Raw genomic sequence first — 27,780 nt, forward strand, 5'->3', positions numbered from 1 at the left:
AAGCTTTTTCTGCTGACCTGGAATGTGCAGAGTAGAGTAGATGCAACCGGCAGTAGAGACAGCGGGAAGCTAGGCAGCAATGACACCACCCTCTTATTCATCACATTCGGCACAGGCAAAACAGAGAACAGCCTCATTCCATCTCCTCTGCTAAGTTCTTCCACAGTCCTGCTATGCGATGCATCCACCTCCACGTCACCAGTCATGTTGGGCAGGGTGGGGAATGGTGCAAGGGTCGCTCCAACCATAGAAGAGCTGGGATGAGGCTCAGATGTGTAAGCAAGCAGCACAGCAGGATCCATCGGTGGAGGCGTGAGCTCATGGTGACTAATTGCTTCGATGCTGCCGGAGTTGATGGGCAGAATGCCCGAGGAGGCGACACCGGGAAGACAGCCGGCTTGGATCCTAGCAGAGTTGGCTGCATCTGGCGAGCCAATGGGTAAGGCGAGCATGGCACTTGGAGAGAGGAGAGGGGAAGTTGAGAGTTGGGTCGGTGCCGACGGTTGCAACCCCTGAGCATCTCGCTTGCAGCACACTTCCACTGCGTTGCGGCACAAGTCGTCCAAGGAGACCCGCTTCAGGGAACCAGAAAAGTTTTCAGAGTTGATGCTGATCATGTCTTTTATTGTTTCTGGAAGTAAATTGAAGGGGATATACAAATGGCTACATAAGATACTCAGAAGAGGATTCAAACAACCTCCTCCCTTTAGTCACAGAACTCTTTTGGACAAAAAGGAGGACTGTACAAGTGAGAAAAATTACCAGCTTAAGGTTTATGAACTCCTTTCCTTGAAAAAAGTTGGGTAATACACTGCATGCAAGTAAATTTAAAGAGAGTCTTACCATTCACATTAATTCCTAAAGATTTGTGGATGGTGATGCAGATGGCCATTGAAATTGAGCGTGTAATGGACCCAAGGAGGAGTCCTTGGACGGCGTTAGCAGTGAAGTGTTTCACTGGCATGCAGATCCTCTCCTCTTCGTTATCCTGCTCCACCTCCGAGACCGAGGAGCTGCCCTCCGACCTGAAAGCATCTGCCGCACTCTGGCACAAGGAGAAGAATTCCCGGATGGCATTAACTCTCTGGGCATGAAGAAGGGTCTCTTGAGTGTCCCTCGTTTCAGTGCGAAGCATTGGTGCCTGAAAAGTCAATTGTTGATGTAAAACGACCAGTTTCCCACATTATAAATTGTTACATTAAGATTTTAGATGAATTGCGCTTACACCATAGGATAGTTACAAGACATTGCATTGGTGCACTTTTTCCTCAATCATAATTTATTCCTGGTACAAGTTTATTTCCTCTGAATGGAAAAATCTGTGATTTAAAACTTTAATGGCTAAATATTTTCCATAATACTTTGTATGAAAGAGGAAAAATTTTCTAATCAGTTCGCTTGAGGCTTTCATCATTACATCGTTAAGTAATTTATTGATCAGTGAACCTTTTGATTGAGCTCTGTGTCTTTTTACAATAAGTTACTCATAGTGCTCAATCTAGATTTATAATATTCTATTTTTATCTTTAAAAATAGAATATGGGAATAATTAGGAGCTTGTAAGCAATTAAATTTTTGGGGTGAATTTATTCTTTTGGACTTTAGCAGGTATTTGGATTTTCATGTCTACAAATTCCAGGTGAATGTCCCGTGGTTGTTATTTTCCCCTGGTGGAGAAGAGGGCAAGGAGAGATGGAGCGGACCAATGGGTCACCTTCATGTGTATACCATGGGTATACATTAGAATTATAAGACACACAAAATAACCTCAATCTTTTAAATGGTAATACATTAAAATTACGACAAACACATTTTAAACCAGAAAATGGAAGTTGAACAGGCTGAAAATTTTTAAGTGAAATGAATTTGAAATTCCTGGTTGGACTAATTAATGCAGGACTACAGGGGTTAAAGTTCACGGACAATTTCCCGGTCAGTGGACACCCTGATGACGCTGATGTTAAAGGAGGAGTGTGACCTCACCAGGAGTGCCTCCGACTCGATGAGGTGATCCACTGCCTCCACCCAGCCCCTTGGGGGCAGAATGGAAGGCAGACTGTCGGCAAGCACGCATCCTTCCCGCTGCACTTTCTCAAAGAGCCCGTTGAAACCCATGAGCAGCATCTGGCCCGGGCTCATATTCCCATGACCACCAATCCCCCCTCCATCTTGCTCTCTCGACGATCCCACTATTTCCTCGTCACTGCGGAGAATTTCCTCAAACTGACGACACATTCGCTCTGCGATTGCTGGGGCAGCTGAATGTGGAGACTGCAATGACACAAAACCAGACTTATATCTGAACAGAAGATGAACTTCACTAATGTAATACATAAAGGGAATATTTATAAGTAGCATTCTACGAATTTAATAGTATAAAAGACTTACCTCAGCACCAATAGCAACAAATTGCAGGTGCGTTTCAAGGACACTTAATAGACGCTTAGTTGGAGATCTGGACATATCTATGTCTGGTCCAAAATGGTGATTGAGATCAGTGCCTAGATTCCTCTCCAATATGTCCAATAGTCCCATCATCATCAAGACTGAAGGTTCTTCTCCAATTACTGATTTCAGAGCTTCAGGAAGTATTATAGTTCTAACATTGAAATTTAAGTCCTGTAATAAATAAAAATAATACATGAAATAAGTAGAATTCCTTTCTATAAACACGCTGCAGAATAATCAAAGATAAGCACGCTTTAAACAATAGAGCTAGTTTCAAAAACCAGAAAAATGTTTCACGAGCAATTCATGTATGATATTAAATAGTACTAATTAGTGATGGGTCGGTTCGATTTCTCAATTCTCAGCCAAGAACCGGAATCGAAAATGAGTACTTGCCAAGGTGAAAAATCGATTCCGATTCCAGTAGTACTTCAAACCACAAATTTATATACGACAGCGTTTCCAACAGTCATTTGAATTTTCACTCCGCGTAATCGTAATAACAAAACACGTTATCTTCTAGGGATGTGGGAGCACTTGAAAATTCGAGTCTAGACGGTGGTACTCCACTCGAGCATTTCGAGTAGCATCACAGATGTCGAGTCGAGTAAGTTACGGTTACAGAGCTTTCAAGGCTAGTGGGTCCAGCAATCTGCCGACACGAAGCGCTATCATGAAACTCATGTAGTAATACAGTTTTCAAAGCCGATAAGTCATTCTAATGCGTTGGCCTGGTAGTTTCAGCTAGCTGTATACTCTATAGTTGTCGAAGTGGGCGCTGAATACCTTTACGCCAGCCGCGGCGGCCGATCGTCTTCCGACCCGGCGCACACCAGTCCGAAATCGGAAAAAGCTGGAATAAAGTCCAAAATCACCTTTTTGGGAATAGAGACTTGAAATTTAGCATAAATACTCATAAATCATTACCAGATTTATATTTATATGCCATTTTACATAAATACGACCCTATAGTGATGATACAGTGGCCCAAACATGACCAACTTTTCAAAACCACACGCGATCTCGTTAATCCCTGAAATTTTTAAATTTATCCAGGTGGTGTTGCGTTGGTATGATTTTTATAGAATAAAAAATGCAATATTCCTTTCACCTGGTGCTTTGCCTATACTTCTAATGACTTTTGAAGATTTTGGCTTTCATCTGTCTGGTTTTACATCACAAAATGGTCGACCCGTTTTTCACGTGAAAGTTGACATAAAGTAGACATTTTCTTTTGTTTACGAAAAATATAACTCGGAATTTTTGAACCACAATATAAAGTAGAGATTTCTAAAAAGTACTAAGTAGAAATCTTGGAAAAAAAACGTTTGCGACAAAGGAAATATGAGCGATTTTTCAATCGTGCGTCAATTAAGGCTGAGCTACACGCCGCAGAACTTTGAGGCTCGGTAACTGAGGCCGATTTTTCAAGTTTTTAAAAATTTTAGTCTTGAAAATCGTCATTTAAAGCACGGATAATAGTCTTGATTGACATAAAACACTAAACTGAAGGTGTTAAAAAGGGTTATGTATAGATAGACTTGACCATTTAACGCATTACTCGAGTGAAAATACTAAGGATAGGATATTTTTCAGAACCATCTCATGCATAAGAAATATGGCTCGGGTATTGAAGTAAAGTAAAGAGATTAAGTCGGCATGCTTAAGAGAGAGGAAAATAAACTGTTTCCTCGAAAGGCAACAACCGATACCCTTTTTCCCTTTCCACCTTCCCCGAGGTGAGTCGCGCGGAAAGGGGAGTTTTCACACCACAAGGCATCTTTAAGTTTTTTGTATTACTGCGTCCATCCGATGTGATATTCATTTGTAGCGTTTAGTTTCTTTCTTGAACTTAAAAAAAAAAAACAAGAGTTTTTAAGGTTGATTAAACGACGTGAGAAGTATAGATTTTTTTGGCTCTACAAAACTAAAGCTAAGTTCTTTAGCCCATTCGCTTAGTCACTTGAGTTCCATGAGGACTCAAGATCCATAAAGATCGATGATATAGTTTTTAATAAAAATTCCAGTTTCCGAAATCTTGCAATATTGGTAGGAAAGTACTTGCCCAGTCACACAAGTGTGTAGCAAAAGGCAATTTTCTGCAGGCAGTAATACTGTAACATGGAGACATCAAAACCTGCTGGCTGAGCATGAGCATGTTGGTTTTTCTGCTTGAGAATTTCAAAGGGCCAAATATTACATGATTCATATATATAGTATTTAATCTTTATTATAACTATGAATACGACTATACTCAGGGGTCTCCCTTGTAGCTATAAGTGATATTTTTCTTGGAGCTTATGGCGTCAGAATCGATGGAATCGGTATCGGTAGAATCGGAATCGAAATGCCAGAATCGGGATCGGAATCGTAAAAATTTTGGAATCGACCCATCACTAGTACTAATCCAATGAAAGTTCTGTATCAGGAACCCTCTATCACTGTAAAGTAATAAAGATCTTTCCTGACCCATTAATTAGCATCACTTTCTAAAGGACCAATTCACTGAGCTCATAAGTACATGAAATTGGGTCTCTAATTAATCCAATAATGCAATTAATTTATTGAAGACCAAAAAAGGAGCATCCCAATTAACTAGAATTTTTAAAGTGAAAACTGAAAAAATAGACAAAAAATCTGAACACATTTAATAAATTGGTATCAGTTATTTAATCATGCACAAAATAAATCACCGAAAATACTCTTAACACACTTTCAGAAGCTTAAAAATTCAAGAGCACTTTTAATATTTTCCCAACTTTTAAATATCAGGCTTCAACACATGCTCAGAGAATAGGAAAATACAAATATAAATACCTGAAGGGCTTTAAAAATGCCATATGCTGTGTGCAGACATTGCAATGCATCTCTCAATTGAGGAATATCATCCTCAACATTTGTTGCCATGCCTACACCACCAATATCTCCTCCCCAAGCACCGTCCATGTCAACCACTGAAGAAATTTCCGTGACTGTAGTTATGATGTTACACATCTCATCCAAGAACCAATCCCCTTCCCTTGAGCAGAGTGTAGACAAGGACTCTCCAATTGCTATAAATAACAAAATACAATAATGAAGAAGATTCATTGCAATATGCAAGAGAGGAATAAAAAATATGCAAGTAACATAAAGAGGAGAGTGCCATAAATATTCACGTAAAGGATTTTAATTCTTGATGAAGAAACAATGGCCTGAAATGTACAAATTCTCACTATCATACAATAATCTTCCATTCATCAAAATAAAATTACATTAACAACAAAGCAATCAATAGTATACCACTGAAATGTTCAACCTGAACGCCAATGTTAGCTGGATGCCAGAATCGGATCAAAAATGATTATCTGGCTCATTATTACAATTATAACTGAGAGTCCTACTCAAGGCTGTGTGCTATTGACACGAAGCATACCACATGGAGCTATTAAAAATATTCATTCCATTTGGTACAATTTCCAGAATTTTCTCAAGCCTGGTCATTTGTTAAATGGATTCAAGGATCATGCTGGTCGCAATTAAGTTGATGACAATGTTAAAGTAGAGGGGTAAGCATCTTTCTGCAATGGTCAGAAAGAGAAATGGAAGAAGTGGCTAGGTCAGAAATGGAAGAAATAGAATGGAGTCGTTCATTCAGACAAATGTTGCAATTCATTAAAAGAATTCAGAGGATCAGAGAGAAAAATAGATTACAATAAAAAAGTAATTTTCATATGGCAATTTTCTTGAAGGTGTCGAATGAAGAAAGGCAGAATTTTCTCCCGAGTTTTCAGGAGTTGGTGAGTTATGGCTCTTGTTCTTGGGGAGTGTGGGCCGAGTGCTTAGCTGCTGCTGATCAATGGGATGGTGATTCAGGTCAGTGGCGGATACATATGGTGGGCACTTGTCCCCTTTGCAGGTCTGCCCACATAGCCAACCATTGCAGATCCACAGTTGGAACTTTTTTATACCATAAAATGGCATTGTCTTGTACGTGTTTAAAATTAGTTTCAATAAAACTTTCTTAAAATTTGCTTATTTATTATACGTAACTTGATTATTTTTCATAACTAAAAGTAAGGTTAGCTCAAGATATTTTTTGCACTCCCCCACCCCAATGAGTTTTTTCTGTATCCGCTACTGTGATTCAGGTGAAGCCTTCCAACACAGCCAAATTAAAATTTTCGTACGGCACGGTGACCCAGGGAAAGTAACCCAGAATAAGTATTATTCACAAGCTAAGTCTGGGGAGAGCTTTACCCTCACCTCTCCAAAAAAAACTTTGGGAAGAATCACAGAGTGAGTGAACTTGTTAAGAGAGAACCAATCATTGAGGGAAGGAATCGGTCACAGGAGTGTAAAGAGCAATGAACCTTGCAAGGTCGTGGGGTTCCAGAGCCACAGTTAGTTGCTTGACAGAAGTGTGTGAAATCATCAACTCATCTCCTAAGCGTTTAAGGCCATCGACTTTTTGTCACGAATTGCTACATTACAAGTGTCACAAGCGAATAATCAATAAATTGAAAAACACACATCTCAATTCTTCAAACTCAATGACAATTGGATATAAAACAAAGTAGGCATACAAGCCTATTGCATTATAGACATGCTTTTTGAATGGGGTGGTTTCCTATTATTTTTTTATTTCTTAAATCGAAAGATTATTACCCCTGGAGTACGTATTTCATGCTTTTAGATTTTTAAATGATGATATCTATTTTTCGCGATTAAATTAAAAGTGAAAATTTTCAAGCGCACTAAAACGCGACGGCTAAGTATGAATGCCGGGAAATCTCCGTGTGACGTCGTACTGGTTCCCGCTGCCGCAAGTGAGGCGACCTTGGGGCGAGGCTTTGAGTGCTGATACGACACAGGGTGCTAGCAGGTAGCAGAGTACCCTGCTAGCTGGTAGCGCTTGGCTTAAATAAGGATTATTATTACCTTATCAAACGAAGGAAACTTTCTGACATTAGCCAGTTTTAATAGGTGATTATTAAGACATGTTTCCCTGAGCTCTGTGCCTCATGTATGCATAGGCAATCTCAGACGATGTAAAACTCCTATCTACTCGTATAGAAACTAGGTCCCTGTGATGTCACGTGTAGTGGCATCGCATGGGTGCCAATCTGGCCTTTTTCAAATGAGGTTAAAATTGACCCTTGCCATTAGTCTAAACCGGTATTTCTAAAACCAAATAATTTGTATATTATGAATACAATAATGGTGGGTAACGAATCACAATCAATGCCTTTCGTTTTCTTTGATGTAGGAAACCACCCTATTTGCAAACCCCTCGACAAATTCTGATTAGCAAATTCTAAATCAATTACCTGAAGCAGCAGCAGACTCCATACTCAAGAACTGTCGATTCAGCCTGGCCAACGCTGTCAGTACCACGCACTGGATAGCAGCTCCCCCTCTCAGCAAACCACCTTCAGCAGCAATGAACCTCATAACTGCATTACGAGAATCTTCACAGGCTTGCAATGGTGTCATGGTCATGCTACCATCGGCTTCGTCCAATTTCTCTGCCCTCAGTCGAACACAAACCTTCTCTAAATATGATGCAGAGTGAGCAATTGATGCCTGTAATGACCGGCGGTAACTGAGGACAGCTGCCAAATCGGAACTCATGTTGCTTGGATTCATTAGAAGGGATGATGCAAGAGAGTGTAAACGATGACACCTGCAAAGTCAAAATACATAAAACAAAATTACACTACAACACAGACAACAATTTTTCACAATGTGTACACCAGAAGTGGTGTGAGGAGTGAAATTATGAGTACACCACCAGCAAAGCTCAGATGTTTTCAGTCATTTCCAAATACATTCTCAGAGACAAGGAAAAATCACTCAGACAACTGGCAAATGCCAAGGTAAGCAGTAGGCTGAGAAATGTGTATTGATACTAGAGATGGGTCGAATAGCAGATTTCTCGAATTCGAATATCGAATTCGAATATTAAATCATTGCTCGAATATTCGAATACCTCGAATACTAAATGATGAATGCTGGTATGTTTGACTCGGTTGCCTATGCAGCAGGCAACACAAGATTTTGGGGAGTAATTTTGATTTCCTTTAAATGATTCGAACAGGAATTTAGCTGATTATTGAATATTTTAATTTTATGGAAACAATTGGGCATATAATTAATTCAACTAACATCGCTTTACCCTCACTCCTGCTGCCAAGTGCTAGCTGACAATCTGAGGCAATTTGCAAAATACAAGCTCTTTCCCTCCGGATTTTCTTCAATTATTTTGTTAGTTATTATTATTAGTCCACCTTTGGGAGTTCTCACGAGATAAGAAGATGAATTGGAATTGCTATCAGGGAGAAACCAAATATCCTGAGAAAATATCCCTTTGTCTGGGACTGTAACAATAAAGATTTATAGCACCACTCATAAATTGTAACTTTATATATGTTTTCGGAAAAAAATACGGCATCAACTCCCGAGAAGCTCTGCTGCTCATATCGAGTTTCGCCAGAATGCTAAGTCTCCGTCGTATTTTGATATTTATTTCTTTGCGTAAAATGCTTAAATAAACTCAGAAATACGTCGTGTTTGGTCTTATTCTTTTTGAAATTACGCGCACATTACTAATATTTCAATTCAATAAAGGTGTAACATCAATTGACGAAAGTCATTCTTAGACACCTTTTGTGCTAATAGATGACTCATGCAGCGGTTGACCTCCACAGAAATGGGGAACTTCCAAGCTGGTAGGAAAAAAAAGGTCAGTGGGGGAAAAAAGGGAGGGCCCGAAACACGTTTCTATTGTTCTCGTGTAACTTGGTATTTTTTCGAAGCTAAGGTCTTCGTAATATGATCCCTGCGCGAGCTGTGACCTTTTTTTTATTTCGAAGAAGACGAAAGCCTCAGAGGGGGGCTAGTGCTGAATGGAGAGGGATACCGGATCTAGGGAAATGCGCTAATGTAAGTATCCCACGTTACTCACACAGCTGTTGACCTCCAGAAATGGGAAACTTCGAAGCAGGTAGCCAGAAAAAGGTCAGTGGGTGAGAAAAGGGGGGAGGGTGTGAAACACGTTTTTATTGTTCTCGTAACTCGATATTTTTTTCGAAGCAGGGGTCTTCGTAATGCGATCCCTGCGCGATCTGGGACCATTTGTTTGATTACGGAGAAGAGGAAAGCGTCAGAGTGGGTGAGGCAAGTGCTGAATGGAGGGGGATAGCGGATCGTGGGAAATGACCTAAGGTTGCTATCCCACGGCACTGAGGTACTCCTGGTGGGGGGAATCGGGGATTTTCGGATTTTTTCACCCGACCATTTTCGGTCCCCCTCGTCTAACTCTTTTCACCGCTAAAATCCACGAATTTGATGTAATTCGTCAACTTGCGTAAAACGGCGCTGCGAGAACTAAACGACTAGAGTTCTCTTCATTTTTCCGAGTCAACTACCAACGACGTGCGTGCGACAGTGTATGACGCGAAATTCAAAGTATTCGAGGTATTCGAGACGGTACTTTTCGCATAACTATTCGAAACCTCGAATATCGAATACTTTCTAATATTCGAGGCATTCGAGTATTCGCGGATACTATTCGCACATCTCTAATTGATACTATGGATTTAAGGCATTTACATTGAAAGAGCACATATAGAACTTCATAATAAAATAAATTAAGACACTAAGTAGAAGACACTCCAACTTGAAAGCCATGAAAATTACATATTTTGAGTAAGAAATCTGCATACACATGAAACAAGTTCATGTCTATGCTTACATAACCAACACCTCATGCTATCTTAGATGCTTGAACACTCGGGGTTGTATTTTAGAATGTTACTCAAGTCGTAACTCAAACTCGACTATATTGCCCCGTTGGTATTATGAAACCTCACTCAAGTCTCTAAGGTTGCTCAGGCTACTCCGCAGTTGATAGGTATAAATACAATTATTCAGAGTTTGCTTTTACACCTCCAGGTTAAAATAGAAACAGAATGAACCTAGATTTTACATGAACTAAGTAATTTATCAGAATTGCAAATGGCCACACACTCAAAATGTATGAAATGGTGAAGGTGAACATACGTTTCCACAGTGAAGTCCTGAAGCAACTCATTAGCCCACCGGGCATAGCAAATAGGCCTGTGGGGGGTGGAACGGCTATTGGATCTTGGGAAAAATGAGGCCAGAGTTGAGTACTGCCCCAGGAGATCCAAGCATCCATGGACCAACATCATTCGTCGACACCTCACATTCCACAAATCTGCTCTGGATTGATCACACTGCGAGAAACAAAAAGGGATACGTAAACACACGCTATTTCATTTAATCCATGAGAATAAAATATCTCATTTAAAATTAAAACATACAAAGATGAGATGAATTATTACTTCATGGATAAAAAACTACTCAATGGACACCAATTACACATTGTGAATGCAATTACCATGATTAAAAATCAAGTATGTATTCAATGAAGTAGATCCCCACTTCTCGAAATGAATCCATTCAACATGACTATTGTGATGAAAATTCTACAGTAACTAACATAACACCAGAGTAACAATTGGTTGGACTAGATTAGGGCCAGTGCATTTGATACGTATAAAATAGGGTAGAGGTACGACACCTTCTGGAATTATACCATAAAAAATAGGACGAAATTAAGCATTAGGTACTTAAGAATTTCAATCAATTTATTTAATTTTTGTGGGAGAATAACCACTTAATAAAACTCCCAGCAATTTAAATCAAAAAAATAGTCCATTTCAGCTCAGGGACTGTAGGTATTAAAAAAATTAATTTTCTGACGAAGGAGGAAGAATTAAAAAATAGAAGTTGGTCACGCCTGAGACAAAACAGCACAGATTAAAAAATGACATTTTAAACAAAACAGGCTTGGTCTAAATGATACCTGAGCCACAGTCTGTCCAGCCCCAAGGGTCTGGAGCAAGCCTCGCACCAAATCGAATGCCTCTCGACTCTTCTCATCCCCTTCTCTTTCCTTGATCGAGAAACTCTGCATTTCCTGCATCCATAGGGACAGTTGTGGGCCAAACAACGAGCTGAGGGCAGCCTGAAAAAAATAACAACGACACATACTCAATTAAACAACTGCATTTTCTCGAGATTATTAACTTTTACTTGAATTAACAAATTATTATGAAAACAATAAGTTTCCCTAAGTATCGTTACATCACCGTAGCCTTCTCCTCCTGTGGATAGGCTGTTTCACACGAAAAATGATCTTGGCACAAGGTCATCTGACAATTATGTGAACGAATTAGGTGAATTTTTAGCACAAAAAAATATACTGCAGTGCAACTATTAATAGTACACATAGATTCCAGCAATATTTTGGTCTACGTTTCAGGTGTTTTGGAAATCACGGATGACAAAGTGATTTGATTTCATGTGCGCTTGAATATAATTTTGAACAAGTTTTTGTATTACTTAGACCAATTTTATGAGGCATAGCAAACAAATTAACGTAAGGGATTCAAACGGTAGGTATTGGATCGCAGGAAACCAATCTCAGCAACTGCTACTTTCATGTGATTATTCATCCCATAGTGAAGTTATTAGTTGTGTTACTACTAGTTATGGCTCCAACACAGTGCATTGTGAAAAATGATTCCATGGAGGCCCACACTTCAAGTGGTTTATTATTTAATTCAATACATTTTAAATCAAGTAAATACAGCTCTTGGGCAAGAACATAACATAAGCGTCTGGGACAGAGAAAGGCAAACCATGTAACACAGAGACGTCACATGCACCACAACCATGAGTGACCCTATGCCTAAGTGTGAGTAGCTCCAGGCCACAGCCGTTGCATGGAATATGTGGTGAGAAAGTGTCTCATTAGGTCATTGGGAAGGAGCTACTGGCTGAATTCTGCCATTGTTTAAAAACTTAATTTATTTCCCATTAGTCTCTGTGAACTAAGGATTGCATGTTTGGATAAATAAAAATGAATGCCTACCTGATGCAGTTTTTCTTGAGCTTCCCATTCTTGGATTGCTTCCGTTAGGCCTTCCTTGGCCTTTTCAACTGCATTTTCTCCTTCGCCAGAACTGGAAGCAGCAGCTCCATCAACCATCATTGCCTTTTCTTGGTTACTTGACCCATTCCTGGAGAAAATCCACATGAGAATTAATATAGCATAATAAAGAATGAAAATAGCACACCAACTGGACGACACGTTTTAATAAAATTTGGTTTGCACTGCAATGCCTTGCTTTAGGTAAATTGCAAAGTTTGTGATGCAAAATTGCATCAATTTATACAGATGGGATGACTCAATCTACATTGAAGATGAAGTTCTTGAAAGGCAATTAGGGTAATCGTAAACATTGCTACCACCCTTTTCAGAACTGACTAGGTTCTTGAAGCCTTGGAAGCAATGTCAGCAATTACCCAGTGGGAGACCTAAGTAGCCTTCCAAGAAAATGCACGCTGGTAGGCAAGGTACACTTCAATTGATTTTTTCAACCCTTAAGGATAATTTACCCAGCCATTCATTTGCTATCATAACTTGAAAAGAAAAAGAAAATGAGTACCCATAATGCATGCATTGCATATTTTCATTTGACCTCAAATGGATACAATGCCTTGGCATCTTTTTGAAGACGACAAATACAAACGTGTGGAAAACATAAAGTGTGTGCTTAAGTCATTATGCACTCCAGTTGGATTAAAAAAAAAAGTCGGTCATAAAATTAAGTTTTAAAATCTTCCTGGGGAATATAAGAGCATAATGAAAAGTAAAAAAAGAAAAAAACTTCAGGACATTAGTGCCATGAAAAATTGGTGATCATGGAGAGAAATTGAGTGAAAATTTACCCTGAAGCGCCCCCAACGTTTTCCTTGCTTTCTACATCTTCGCTAGCGGTGAGCATTAAGCAGTTTGCCTCAGCATCCTTCAAGGCAGCAAGAACGTGGTGCCACCCTTGCAATGTATGCGCTCTCGAGCGATAAGATGACCTAGCTGCCTCCCAAGCTTCTAGCTGCACCTTTGCCTGTGGCAATAAATCCTTGAGATCATCCCTGAAAAAGGTGAAGAACACTGTTGAGACAATATTCATACAGGAATTGGTTTCTGAAGAAGGCAATGTGATCCAAAGACTCTGAGCAGGTAACGAGAACTTCTAAAAAATTAAGGATTGGTAGGTTTCACTTTATTGTCAGTTCCAATTCCCGTTCATTGATTGGTTCTGGTTCTAAACTGTGGGTTTTATTATCATAGCTTGATTATCAAAGACATAAATGATTTTTGTGATGATATTGAGAAAACTTCCTGAAACAATACAAGGACTTATCTAACAAGTGGTTGAGTCCATAAAATCTCTCTGTCCAAAGTAAGCAACTTAAATTGTGTAAATAAAGAATTTCAAACTGAGTTTTGAGCTAAATCTTTCTGCACTGATTCTTTTTGGCTTTGGTTCTGATTTGGCTGAGAGGTGAAACTGAGAATGGAACCGACCCATCCCCATTAAAAATGATGACAAGCAAAACTTAAAAAGGTGCACAGATATTATTTGGCAATAGATGAAACAGTCATGAGGTAAGTAAGCATGATCATTGAAGATCTAATCCCAATAATCTTATGATAAGGTACAAAATTGGCCCATTCAGAAAGACCAAGGCTAACAAGGACGAAAACAGTTTCCACAAATTTCATACATGATAAAAAGAATTACAAAACATGCATACAGCACCATGATCCAAGCTGGAAATCAAAGCAATATTTCACATCGGAACTATATATTTTTGAGCTCAAAAGAAGCAATGCAAACATGTACTGAATACATGTACTCAAACAAATACAAACTGTACTGAAAGCATAATAAACATGTACTGAATGACAGAATTTTTACTAAAAAGTTGATCCGATTTTTCATTAGACTACATTTAACTTTCCACCAACAATTGATCAAAAAATCAAGATTGACAGTTTATTTTTCCATTGAGATATCTACTTACTGATTAGCAAACCATTCATTTCTCATTTCCTGCACACGAACAATAAACATGGACTTTGTAAGCTCTTTCTCCATTTCTTTTCGTGACTGACGACCCTCCAGCATTGTACTTCCTTGAGGCCTCCTGTGACTCCAACCACCACCATACACAGAGCCTGCCAAAAAAACCCAACGCATGCTTCAGCTTATTTGGCCACTCTTTGTTCGATTAACAACATTTCAAGGAATTATTACCTCACAAGATAAGCGCATTGAAATTAAACACAAAGAGAGGCAATAAAAACAGGTAATGGTTCAAAAATAGTCGTATATCACACCAGTAATGTCTCAACATGAGTACAATTTAAAAGTTACTGGTGTGATGTATTGGTGTGTTTTGTTTATTGAATTGTTATGAGTTGTCATGGAGTGTGATCGAGAGAATAAAGACAGTTCTTAAAAGTGGCTCCTTATATTAATGTGCAGACATTACATTTTTGGCGACGAGGAAGCACGAATCCACGTAATTACGGTCAACAGCGGAAGGGCGTAGCCGTGATTGAGCGTGATCGTGATAGTAAAAGTACCAAGTTCGAGTGCAGGAAGATAGATTTTTTGGTGACGGCAAAATGGCGGGACTCATCGGCTCAATGAATGCATTTGACGCGGCTGAAGAGACGTGGTCTTCGTATATTGAGCGTTTAGAACTATTTTTTGATGCAAACGACATTAAGGACGAGAAAAAAGTGCCTACCTTGTTAACAGTAATTGGGCATAAAACTTACAATTTAGTAAAAAATTTGTGTGCACCAGATAAGCCGGCAACTAAGACATTTGAACAATTAGTGCAGCTAGTAACAACGCACTTAAGTCCAAAGCCATCATTTATTTCGGAGCGTTATAAGTTTAGTTTACGGAGCCAGCGGGAGCACGAGTCAATTTCCGATTATGTGGTACAGTTAAAGGAACTTTCAATGTTTTGTGAATTTAGAAATAATCTGTCGGATTATTTGAGAGATAGACTGGTCAGCGGTATCCGTAGTGACGCAATTAAGAGGCGGCTGCTGGGGGAAACAGATCTTACTTTTGAAAAGGCAGTAACGATAGCTACCAACATGGAGATGGCTGACCACGATGCAGCGACGTTGATGGCGCGAGGGAATCCACAAACAAGTCAACTTAACTACAACGCCAGGCGGAAGGGTTTGGCGACGACGTCGGCGGCTATGGGGACAACGCATCGCCGTGGCAGCTGTTCTCACGTGAACCAACAACAACAACGTCCCACAAACCAAAGGAGGGAGGACACAACTAGGAGGGAAGAGAGAGTGTCTAGTGATGTAAAGTGTTATTGTTGTGGGAAGTCAGGCCATAGGGCCAATATGTGTAAATTCAAGTCATACAAGTGCTATAAGTGTGGCAAAGTAGGCCACTTGTCACAGGTTTGTCGAAGTCAAGATAGGGGTGTGTCAAATCCAAAGCCTAATAATTTTAGTACTAAGCCATCTAATCACTATTGTGAACCCTGTGATTCTAATGATTGTATGCTAAACAAGCCTACTACTGACGATTCCAAGCAAAATGAGCCAACTAATGATTATATATATGATTTAACTAATCTATTTAATGTAAGTAAAGCTAATGAGGTTGATGAAACCAATGATAGGGTAAGGCCTATTATGGTAAAATTGCAAGTTGAAGATAAGCTTTTGTATTTTGAAGTAGATAGTGGTGCTTGTGTCAGTGTCATAAATGAGCAATGTTATCAAGACAATTTTACTTCAGTAAAGTTACTAAGTACCAATTTGGTATTAAGCTCATATACAAGCCAGCCTATCAAACCAATAGGGAAATTGAGCGTAATGGTAAAATATAGAAATATATGTAAACAGTTATCCTTATATGTAATAGCTAAGGGAGCAAATCCTTTAATGGGCAGAGACTGGATCCGTGATCTTGGGTTGGTAATTAAAATACCTAGTGGGGTTAGTAATATTATTATGAGCACTAACTCAGAGCATAGTAGGGATTTATGTAGTATAATAGATGCAGAATTTAAAATAGTTAATAGTTTATATCAAAAGTTTCCTGAGGTGTTTACTGATAAATTAGGCTGTTATAAGGGTGAGCCAGCTAGGTTAGTTTTAAAAGATAATGTTGTGCCTAGATTTCTGAAGCCTAGGCCGATACCTTTCTCCCTGAAAAACAAGGTAGAGGCTGAGATAGATAGATTGGTAAGGGAAGGTATTTTGTCACCTGTGAGTGATAGTGAATGGGGAAGTCCCATTGTTCCAATAGTAAAAAAAACCGGGGAATTACGTTTGTGTGCAGATTTCAGGGTTTCTTCACTAAATGATTCGCTAATCATCAATAGACATCCAATACCTAGGATTGAAGATCTTTTTAATACGTTACAAAAAGGTAGAACTTTCTCCAAAATGGACCTATCCCAAGCTTATCAGCAGATATGCTTAGATGACCAATCAAAGAAATTGTGTACTATAAGTACTACAAAAGGGCTATTTATGTACAATAGAGTTCCCTATGGAGTGGCCTCTGCACCAGGTATTTTTCAGAAAATAATGGAAACCATTCTCGCTGGTATTCCAGGAGTTGTTTGTTTCCTTGATGACATTTTGATTACTGGGGAAAATAATGATGTTCACAAGGAAAGGTTATATGAAGTTTGCAATAGATTAAAAGTGAGTGGTCTCAGTGTGAGTAAAAAGAAGTGTGAATTTTTCCGCAAGTCAATTGAGTACTTGGGTTATGTTTTGAGTGAGGATGGCCTAAGTACATCGCCATCTAAAATAAGCGCTATTGAAAAGGCGCCTACTCCCACTGATGTTTCACAATTAAAGGCATTTTTAGGTATGGTTAATTATTATGGAAAATATGTGCCTCATTTATCTACTATTGCAGCACCTTTGTATAGTTTGTTGAGGAAAGATAGTGTTTTTGAGTGGTCAATCTCATGTGAACAAGCATTCAAGCTAATCAAGAATAAATTAGTTTCAGCTCCAATATTGGCACATTATGACCCTAACCTACCGGTAAGATTAGCTACTGATAGTTCTAGCTATGGTTTAGGCTGTGTATTAAGTCAGTTACAGAAGGATGGTTCTGAGAAACCAATTTGTTATGCATCAAGGACCTTATCAAAGGCTGAAATGGGGTACAGTGTCATAGACAAGGAGGCTTTAGGTATTATTTATGGTGTGCGAAAGTTTAATCAATATTTGTATGGTAGAAAGTTTACTTTAATAACTGATCACAAACCATTGATATCTATTTTTGGATCAAAGAAAGGTTTACCTGCTTATGCAGCAAGCAGACTTCAGCGCTATGCGCTGTTCTTAACGAATTATGACTTTGATATTAAATATGTTAAATCACAGGATAATGCAAACGCAGATTGCTTATCTAGATTGCCTTTGAATGTAAAAGAATTTCAGTTTGAGTCAGAGGATGTAAATTATGTAGGTACTTATTTGCAATTTATTCAAGAGAATGACATACCAGTTGATTTTAATAACGTTATGGAGGAAACAAAAAGGGATGTTTTGTTAAGGAAAGTGTACAACTATGTATTGTATGGTTGGCCAAATAACCACTCAAATATGGACAATGAATTAAAACCGTATTTCCAGCGGCAAGGTGAATTAGCTATTGAAAATGGTATTATTGTTTGGGGGCATAGGATAGTTGTACCTCATAGTTTACGTAAGCCATTATTAACTGAGTTGCATTGCGGACACCTTGGCATTGTTAAGATGAAAGCCATGGCTCGTTCGTATTTTTGGTGGCCAGGTTTAGACTCAGACATTGAGAATTTAGCCAACAGTTGTCCACCTTGCTTGTCTGTGAGGCAGAACCCTAAAAAGTGTAACCTACATGTGTGGGAGTATCCCAAGAGTGTGTGGGAACGTTTACATATTGATTTCTTAGGGCCTGTAAGTAACAAACTATATCTTGTTATAGTAGATGCTCATAGTAAATGGTTGGAGGTGGAAGAGGTAAGCTCAACATCAGCTAATCAGACTATTACAAAATTAAGTGCTTTGTTTGCAAGGTTTGGTTTACCGCAACAAATAGTTTCAGATAATGGTCCACCCTTCAATTCTGGTGAATTTAAGGATTTTCTAAGATGCAATGGCATTAAGCATACCTTATCGCCACCTTACCATCCAGCTACAAATGGTCAAGCAGAAAATTCTGTGAAGAATGTAAAAAAGCGTGTTAACCTAGCTTTAAGTAGTAATGACAATGTAAATATGGCTTTATATAAATTTCTACTTGTTTATAGAAATTCGGTACATTTAACAACTAATGAAACGCCAGCTATGTTAATGTTTGGGCGACCAATCAGAACAAGGTTAGATCTCATTAGACCTAATCTTCAAAGTTATGTATACAATAAACAGAGTAAGCAAGTTGCAAATTATGGGGGTTGTAAGACGAGAATGTTATCTGAGGGTCAACCTGTAGTTGTACGGGATTTCAGAGGCAGAAATAAATGGATAGGAGCAGTAATTGTTAAGAGACTGAGTGCAGTATCATACTTGGTGAAATTAAAGAATGATGTCATTTGGAAACGTCATATCGATCAAATTATAGACCTAAATAGTGAGCCTCTCATGCCTTCAATTGTACCTGATAAGGTGATTCCACCGGAACAATTATTGTTGCCTAGAGTGACAGACGACAGGCTGTCGAAGGAGGGGGGGTCACCTCTGCAGAGCACACCATCTCAACAGTACAGTCCCAAGAATACACCGCCTCATCATTCTAGCAGTGAATACGCTAGGCTGAAGTCTGATATGCCTCAGCATGACGTCACTTCACCTAACTTAACTTCACGGCAATTAGTTAAATCTGATAGTCCAAAACAGAGAATAGAGAGGCGTTACCCTGTGCGAGAGCGCAGGCAGGTGGAAAGGTTAAACTTGTAAGCATTATATATTATTTGATGTTCAGGCTTGTTAATTTGAATTTGATTGTTATTGTGCATTGTATGCTTTATGTATGTTATTCATTATGATTGTTTGTTTCTGTCGATTTCTATGTTACAAGGTATTATTATTTTTTTTGTGCATTGGGAAGAATATTGTTTTTGTGTAGTAGTTCAGGTTTGCTGATGTTAAAGTTTTGTGGAGGTTGCTAAATTTGAATTTGTTATGAACGGTGGTCTTCGGAGTATGGGGGGAGGAGATGTGATGTATTGGTGTGTTTTGTTTATTGAATTGTTATGAGTTGTCATGGAGTGTGATCGAGAGAATAAAGACAGTTCTTAAAAGTGGCTCCTTATATTAATGTGCAGACATTACAACTGGTAATCACCATTATCATTTTTTTTTAACGAAAAGGATCTGTTTTAGCAATGTATGATTTTATAAGTATCTAAATGGGACTCATTACTCAACCAGATTTAATTTTTCTTTTCTCACAACGAATCACTCATTTAAATCTTATGTCATAACCAAGAATTTTTCAGGATAAGTTGATCAAATTTTAATCAACACTAGACATTAGCTTAAAGATTTTACATTCAAGAAATTACTTAGGTAAAATTTCCAGATATGGGCCAATGGGTAGAAGGGTCTACTCAGAAGATTGGTTGGGCAGAAGTGATGCTTCTGCTTGTGTAAGGCAATGAGCAGGGCAGGTTTAAGAGTGAATGAGTTACATTACCTGCATATCCCACTTCATTTCCGGGAGTCCAGTCGACCAATGGATCATAAACAAAAGCTTCCAAGAGTGTTAACAGTGTTTCAGATCCATTTTGAAGGGTCTGTAGAACATGTTCACAGGCTAACCTAAACGTTCCCTGTAACATAATGGAAACAAGTAGTAAATGAAACAATTCAATGATGTAACCTCTTCGTTTCATTCCCAACGAAATTAGATACTTTTAAATTTCTAAGATAACTACACAGATATTCAGTAAGATGGCCAGTGTAAACATTGAATGACAAGACAACCTTCAGGAATAGAAAACTAAGTTCCGAAAAAGATACAAGAAAATACAATGTTGCATGTAAGTAAAACAAAAAAGATTTACTTACAGATTAGAATAAAGACAACATAGATTGTTATGATATACATGTAAGAAAATAGGTTAAATTTTCCGTACAGAGAAATAGAAGATAGAACACCAGCTTCATGCATTTACAGTTCAATTTCCTGGTCAAATTTAAGAAGTAATTTTTCTAATTCAAACAGTAGAATGCCCTGCAGATTATTCAAATACCATTGGATAATTATATAGAAATAAAATTAAGTAATTTTAATTTCAACAGATTTTTCTTCTCTCTCAAAAAATAAATTCCTCTATCATAAAAATTGAAAGTGCAATCAAAGATTGCAATTAAAAATCAAACTCCTTCCAATTAAATTTCAAATGCTAAGCTTCCAATAGTCCACAAACACTAATCAATGATTCTTAAGTATAAAAGTGGGAATTAAATATCAGTATGCGCAGTAGGAGTTATCTGAACGAGCATTGACGAATGCATGCAAAATTAAATGCTATTGGGTCAAGCTTATGCACAAGTGAAAATTGGCAACCATGTATGTACCAAGGAGAGGAAAGACAAAATAAAAGCGCTCAAGTGATTACAAAGATAATCTAAAACACGACCGACCAGGACAGAAGACTAAACGCGAGGGGTTTCAGAGATTGGAGAGAGTGGTAACCACAGAGCCAATAGCAGGAATTTAAGGAACTAACCGTGAACTGAGAGAAATATATACATCATATGCATAATCATACCTAAATCATATTGATGTCATGAAAAAAGAATGGAATGGAAATTTCACACATTATGAATGAGAGACATACTTCATTTTTTTTTGCAGTTACGAATGTTTACCTGCAGAATTCCACTACACATAGTTGTAATGACTCCGTGCTCATATCATTTGAGGCTCTTGTATTTCTAAATTCAATCAAAGATTATAAAAAAATATACAGAAACATTATTTACCTCCCAATTTCTAACTGTACTCCGCTTCATCTCACATTTAAAATTTGAATTGAAATGTTCATCACATTCATAGTTCACTAGTAGTTTTACTGAATGCCACCCGGAGGAGCTATTGATGTACCCTTTTGAGGTTACCTCTCCCTCCATTCGGAACGACTCATACGTGGGAAACTAGCAGGTGCAGATACGTATTGGTCTAAGACTTGATGAGTCAAGATAATTACGCAGGTAGAAAGTGTACACATAAAAATCATTCATTGGGTGCTAGAATATTCCACAGAACATATAACCTAACGTTGGAATTTAAAATCATAAACACAAAGAATAATTTAAATAAACTAGAAGAAGCTAAAATTGCAATTGATCTCTCTGATAAACTTACTTCGTAACTCATTTAAAATCTTAAACAAGATTAGCATACGACACATTAATACTTATTTAGTATCCAAACATATTTCCAAAAATACTATAGAAATTGTAACTCACATAATAATAAACAAACTAAATAGGAGATGATCTTAAAAATGTTTGATGAATAACACAACCTTGAAACATGGGTATCATTTTGACCAGGTTATCATCACATCATTTCCTGATTACAGTGGATGGATGGCCAAAATACATATAACCTCGACCATCTGCCTAGAACATTATCATCTCAATACTTCTGATAAGAATTAATATTCTATTAACAAGATATGGCAAATGTCATTTACTGGGGTCCATAACATTAAATGCTCATTAATTAAGTGGCGTGGGTTGCGTATCCACAGGCTACCACATTACTACAATAATTATAATGCAATACCTAACTTACTCAGGATGAAAATTTGATGTTTTACCATTATAGTGTCACACTTCAAGGAAGAAGAAGCCGCATTTGACACAAAACAGAACTTATAAAGGATGAAATTTCAAACAGAGATGAAAATATATTGAAGAAGGTATTCAATGTAAATGGAGATGGGCCATTCAAATCCATGAATCTATAGTGTTTAGTTCGTGCCTCGAATTCTTCCAATTTGCATGAAAATAATAGCAAGTAATTGTGACTCAAACTGCTATAATATGAAATGCAATGGAGAATAACAGAGATTGCTGAATCTATCTTCCAGAGTATGTTGTCATTGGATTGTAGTTTAGTTACTTTTCTATTAGTAACCAACGTATAATATTAACTGATCAATTAAATCAATAATGTGACATGGAACTATTATTATTTTAAGTAAGAGAATGAGCTGAGTCATTGAATCACAAGCTTCTCAAAATGAAAATAGAAATGATTTGCTTTCATCTCTAAAAATTTCTGACCTAAATTTGCACGAATAAATTAAGAAAAAAAGCAGCAGCTTGAAATTGAATAAACCAAGCAGCCACTCAATGAAGAAGACAATATCCTACTCACATCAAAGCTATGCGCACGGTTAATGAGAACATGACAGTAGAGGGGAGATTAAAGATAAGGGAATCCCTTTATCTATTAGTCTGGGTGGAGAGAGAGAGAGATTGATAGGGTTGATCACACAGTGAGGGAGACAGAGCAATTTGTGTGTGGTTAGTGGGAAGATAAGAGAGGAATCAAGCAGACCAGGGATCGAGGGAAAGTGGGAGGTATAACAACCACAGGATGGGAAAGAGAGTCAATCAGCAGGTGCCGACATGATTCTCTGACGCATGGAAGCTCCACTTCCCATCCACCCAACCACATTTCCCTTCAACATAAAAAATGATAAACGAAGCCTTAAAAACATATAACCTAAAATGTATCCGAAATAAAATAAATAAGTCAGTAAACAAACTCATTGCAGTGATAGGCCTAACTCTTCATGCACAATATCCATACTTTCTGCAGTAATTTTTAAAATGGATAATTTTCCAGCGATTCGCAACAATTAAATGATTCAATGCCAACCTAAGTTTGGAAGTACTAAACTGCCGTTAGTTCACGAATAAGTACAAATCATAAAAAATCGACGAGGTGTTCTCAAATACGTTGAAATTTCTTAGAATTCTGCCTGATATTACTCACTCTTTCCTAATCATTATTTCAATTATGATGAGCTAACAATAAATTAAAATGGTGCTATGATACATCTTTCAATAATAGATGCAACACCAAAATCAGGAGGAGATATGCATTGCACATACGTCCTTTAAGATATAACCCTTATCATGTAAGATGCATAAACTATTTTATTTTAAACTTGAGGAATTTTTCAGCGATTTTTAAATTTTCCACCCTCAGGAATACATACTTCAGCAGTAATCAATGGTTATATATAAAAGTATTTAGTGAAAACCATTCATTATTGCCATAAATGTATTTCAGGAGGCCCGGAGATCATTTTCATGTAAATATTTATGGTTAAAAATATGATCCTAAAAATAATTACATTGTCTTATTCTTAGCCAAATGGGCTTCACATTAATTACACCATAAAACCTTAACTAGGCATACAATAGTGATCAAAATGTATTTCTAAAAATCCCATGTCATATTTTTGCATGGAAATTTTTGTCGAGGCATCTCATCATAATCTTTCAACAGAGATCATATAAATGCCAGGGAAGAACTCTCTTGTCTCAAGCTGCTTAGCTACCCCTTCCCTTCTCATAACACACTCCATTTATCAGCCAGAGGGAGCTATCAGTGGCAGTGTTCCCATTAGCGTGCCTGATACTTCGGTCAGAAGGAGCTAAAGTAAACATTTGATAGCATGCTAATGCAGGACTTTTAAAGCTGCTGAGAACTACCCGAGTGGTATTATAGTGACAGAGTTAATAACAGTTACTTAAAAATAATAAATGAGTCTACACAACAGTGAGTTCATTCCCACAGTAAGTACGGATTCCTCCTTTATCAAATCTAATTCTGCACAATGCATACAATCTAATTCAGAGTGTTCAAGTCATTTTTCATTGCTTCTTAATATTATTCCGCTCCTAAATTCTGAAAGTGTATTGGGTAATAAAGTGAAATATTTACCTGAATGTAGTCTTAATGAAAGGAGGATACCCAAATCTAAAAGCATGAACGAATTAGCCTCAATAAAATCACAAAATAGAAGCAAGCACAATGATGGAATGAGCACAAATTTACCACATAAAAAATGAAAAAAATGCCCACTTTGATTTCAATGACCAGCCCTTGCAAAAATGTGTGTGTTCCACCCCTGCATGTTCACAGTTCTATTGAGGCTTCAAAATTACACACTAAGTGATAGACTGGCCATCTGAACTAACTGAAGTTAACCATACCAGTTGCACAGCTACCACAGGTTAAAATAATCGTATAAGCTATATTTGTTAATGTAATGATTTTTTCATTCACATTTTATAAACACTTCAGGATACTTTTAATGGAAATCCAAAATGAGCTGAAAAATACTGAAGATGCCACTAAGCACACACAATATAACGGGAAGCACATTTTTAAATCACAATATATCACTGCAAACTCTGGTAATAGTACCAGGACGTGGCCCAGAAGCACTCCTATGGATAATAGTGGATGCATTTCTACTGGTGGCTATTGTCACGGGAAACAGTTTAAGCATCGCCATTATACTTCGCACAAGGAGGAGAAGGATCAGGAATAAGAAATCCAAAGTAAAAGGACCACTTCAGCGGACCCGATCAAAATGTTCAAACAGGAAGCACACTAGTGAGATGGGACTACACAGCAGTGATCATAAACGTAAGGACTTGAAATATCTTATCTATTTTATCCATTTAAATAGCTAAATATTGTTACTAACTGGTATCCGTCAGGTATAATTTTTTCTAAAGTAAAAGGAAAAAAATCATAAATTAATCTCTGATGACAAGACTGCTGAATAAGGGCATAAAAAATAGAGCATGACTTGCAATAAAAGGTTGCACTCTATGAGGAATATTATTTTCTCAATGTTAAGGTAACACAATAGGTAAATACTTGGAGTTACAGTTTTGCACTTACATAAATTGCACTGCATAAATGTTAACAGGACCATACAGCTCAATCAGAATTTGTCCAAATTACAATATCATAATTTTCTTTGCATATAGTATTCCTCATTTAAAAATGTGTGCCTTTTCTGATAGTGTGATAACCTATGATTTAATATGCACTTTTATTCTCAAAACTAAAGCTTAATACTCAGTCTAAACCACAATTTAACATTTCGTAAGCAGAATGCTATTATAATAAAAAAAACTGAAGATACAAATCCTAAATAAAAATGAAGCTAGTATGCACAGTATGATTAGTACAAATAATGAGTCATAGTTCTAAAACCATTGAAATTTTTAGGAAATGGGCCAGAGGAGATGGCTCGAAACTGCCGACGACCGTCTAGATCGTCCTGCTTTGTGCTCAGTCTAGCAATGTCGGATTTACTCGTTGGCTTGGCAATGCCATTTCACATGACCTTTTACATACAAGGAGCAGACAGAGAAGGCTCAATTCGCCAAGATGAGGGCATCATACTTGGAGAGATTGAGTGGACATGCCTGCTACGCTTCATCTTGATTGCCCTGGCTTGCAGCGCATCTGCCTGTAACCTTTTGGCAATAGCAGTGGACAGATATATAGCCATTGTCTATCCTCTACACTACAATCGATACATGAATAAAAAGTGAGTATGGCCTGCATGTCATAAAATATTCCCAACTGAGAACTAACATTATTTTCGGGAATTATTTAATAATGCTAAAGACCCTTAAATTACATATTTCTAACAACTTTTAATTTCTATTCGGAAAAGGGCCATGAAAGCAGAACATTTTAAAGGAAGGGGAGTCTTACAAAAACATCTTGAGGCAGTACGCGAACACTGTAATGTCAATTCCTACATCACCTTAGCCACAAAAGAGAAGGGACTAGGAAAAACCAGGCTATCTTAAGCCTAAGTCCCTATTTGCTCATTCCTTTTTGCTTTCTACTCCCGACACATGTTGATGACGTACCAATCAAGCATAGCCAGTCATTGCTCTCTGATCGAATTCAAGGTGGAGAGCAATCAGATGCCTTACCCATTTCCTTTCATCCTAAAATTCTGTACTTGCACAGAGCGTATCTTAGGAGAGAAAATGGAAAGGAAAAAAGGAACATGTAAATAGTGGCTTGGCAATGACGCTTGAAATGACATCATGATGTATGAAGATGTTTAACTGTATGGAGATGACTTTCATTTTTTAAATTTACTTAGTGACTACACTATTCCCGCAAGTCCAGTGTGCAACATCAACGCACCAACCTTGGTCATATGCTTTAATTATTTAATAAATAAAATGCTGCAAATATTTTTTTATGCTAGACAATTCTCAGTTGTAAAATCATTCAAAAATGAAAAAAGAATGCTAGTAATGACTTGATGACTGCACTTCAGGATAAAGCTTCACCAGTAAAAGACTGGCTCGACAGTGGAGAACATACACAATCAAACAAAAAAAAATCATGATGGAAAGTATTCAAAACAAAAAATGGACATCAAATATCTTTCATGAGATATCTTTATCTTTCAGGTGAATTATTGGTTAATTCCAACAAAATTTCATAACGGTAATGAAAGCTTCTTCACTTGATGATTCGCAGTCCTTATTTCCAGCAAATACCAAATTATTGAAAGATAATGTAATACAGGCGGTCCTCGACTTTCGTACAATTCGCACTTTCGTACGTTCAAAATTGACACCTTTTACTTGACTTCGTATGCTAAATTCGGACTTTCGGACGTTGGTCTGTATTTTTTTTTTAATTCCCACGATGTTTACTGCGCATCCCAACATTCAATTGTTTCAAATGGCAGTATATGCGAACAATACGAACGTATACAATGAAGGGAATTGTTGGTAGTTGACTGTAATCTAGGTGATTTATTTGGGAGTGAGACTGCCTGCTATAGGCTCCTTTATCAAGAGAAGAAGAAAGCCTTCATTGAAGATATTTTTCAAAAGAAGTTGACTAGACATCATAAAATGGCTTTCAATAAAACTAGTAAGATCTTCTTTCTAATTTTGTTTTTTCGTTTCAGTGCTGTTTCATTCATGTACACCTTCAGCAACGATATTACGATATTGCACAAAATATCACCCGAATTCCATTTGTCTTTTGTCTTTTTTGAATTACATGCGAAATATATGGGATCACGAATGTCACCTGCCGAATTTCGAATTTTGATGTGAAAATTAAAAGGCATCCCGAGTGCAGGTTCAACAATTACATTTGGTTATGCTTCTTGATATGTCTTTTCATTTATAGTGGACGTAACAAGTGGAATGTCAGTTTAAACGGCAAGAGGAAGTTTCACTCGATAGCCAATGGAGTTCTTGTTTTTTTTTTTAACTTTTATTTACAGTTTCTGTGTATTTTCGAAAGAAATTAGATGATTCGACGATTTTCGATGATTCGAGGTTTTAGTACATATATTCCGCTCTTATGGAAC

At 37.6% G+C, this 27,780-nt stretch overlaps 1 protein-coding gene across 1 annotated transcript in view; it reads right to left on the minus strand.

The window, feature by feature from the left end:
- The window catches only part of LOC124166025 (serine/threonine-protein kinase SMG1), a 120,262-nt gene that overhangs the window by 24,562 nt on the left and 67,920 nt on the right, over positions 1–27,780 (minus strand). The window contains exons 39-50 of the mRNA XM_046543600.1: positions 20,061–20,196; positions 14,392–14,545; positions 13,252–13,455; positions 12,392–12,539; positions 11,321–11,482; positions 10,492–10,688; positions 7,758–8,113; positions 5,266–5,501; positions 2,389–2,619; positions 1,984–2,271; positions 844–1,141; positions 18–631 (exon numbers count right to left, since the gene is read on the minus strand). Coding sequence (XP_046399556.1) covers positions 18–631; positions 844–1,141; positions 1,984–2,271; positions 2,389–2,619; positions 5,266–5,501; positions 7,758–8,113; positions 10,492–10,688; positions 11,321–11,482; positions 12,392–12,539; positions 13,252–13,455; positions 14,392–14,545; positions 20,061–20,196 — 3,024 coding nt within the window. The remainder of the gene's footprint in view (positions 1–17; positions 632–843; positions 1,142–1,983; positions 2,272–2,388; positions 2,620–5,265; positions 5,502–7,757; positions 8,114–10,491; positions 10,689–11,320; positions 11,483–12,391; positions 12,540–13,251; positions 13,456–14,391; positions 14,546–20,060; positions 20,197–27,780) is intronic.

The sequence above is a fragment of the Ischnura elegans genome, chromosome 9, assembly GCF_921293095.1.
Source record: "Ischnura elegans chromosome 9, ioIscEleg1.1, whole genome shotgun sequence".
Classification (NCBI taxonomy): Eukaryota; Metazoa; Arthropoda; class Insecta; order Odonata; family Coenagrionidae; genus Ischnura; species Ischnura elegans.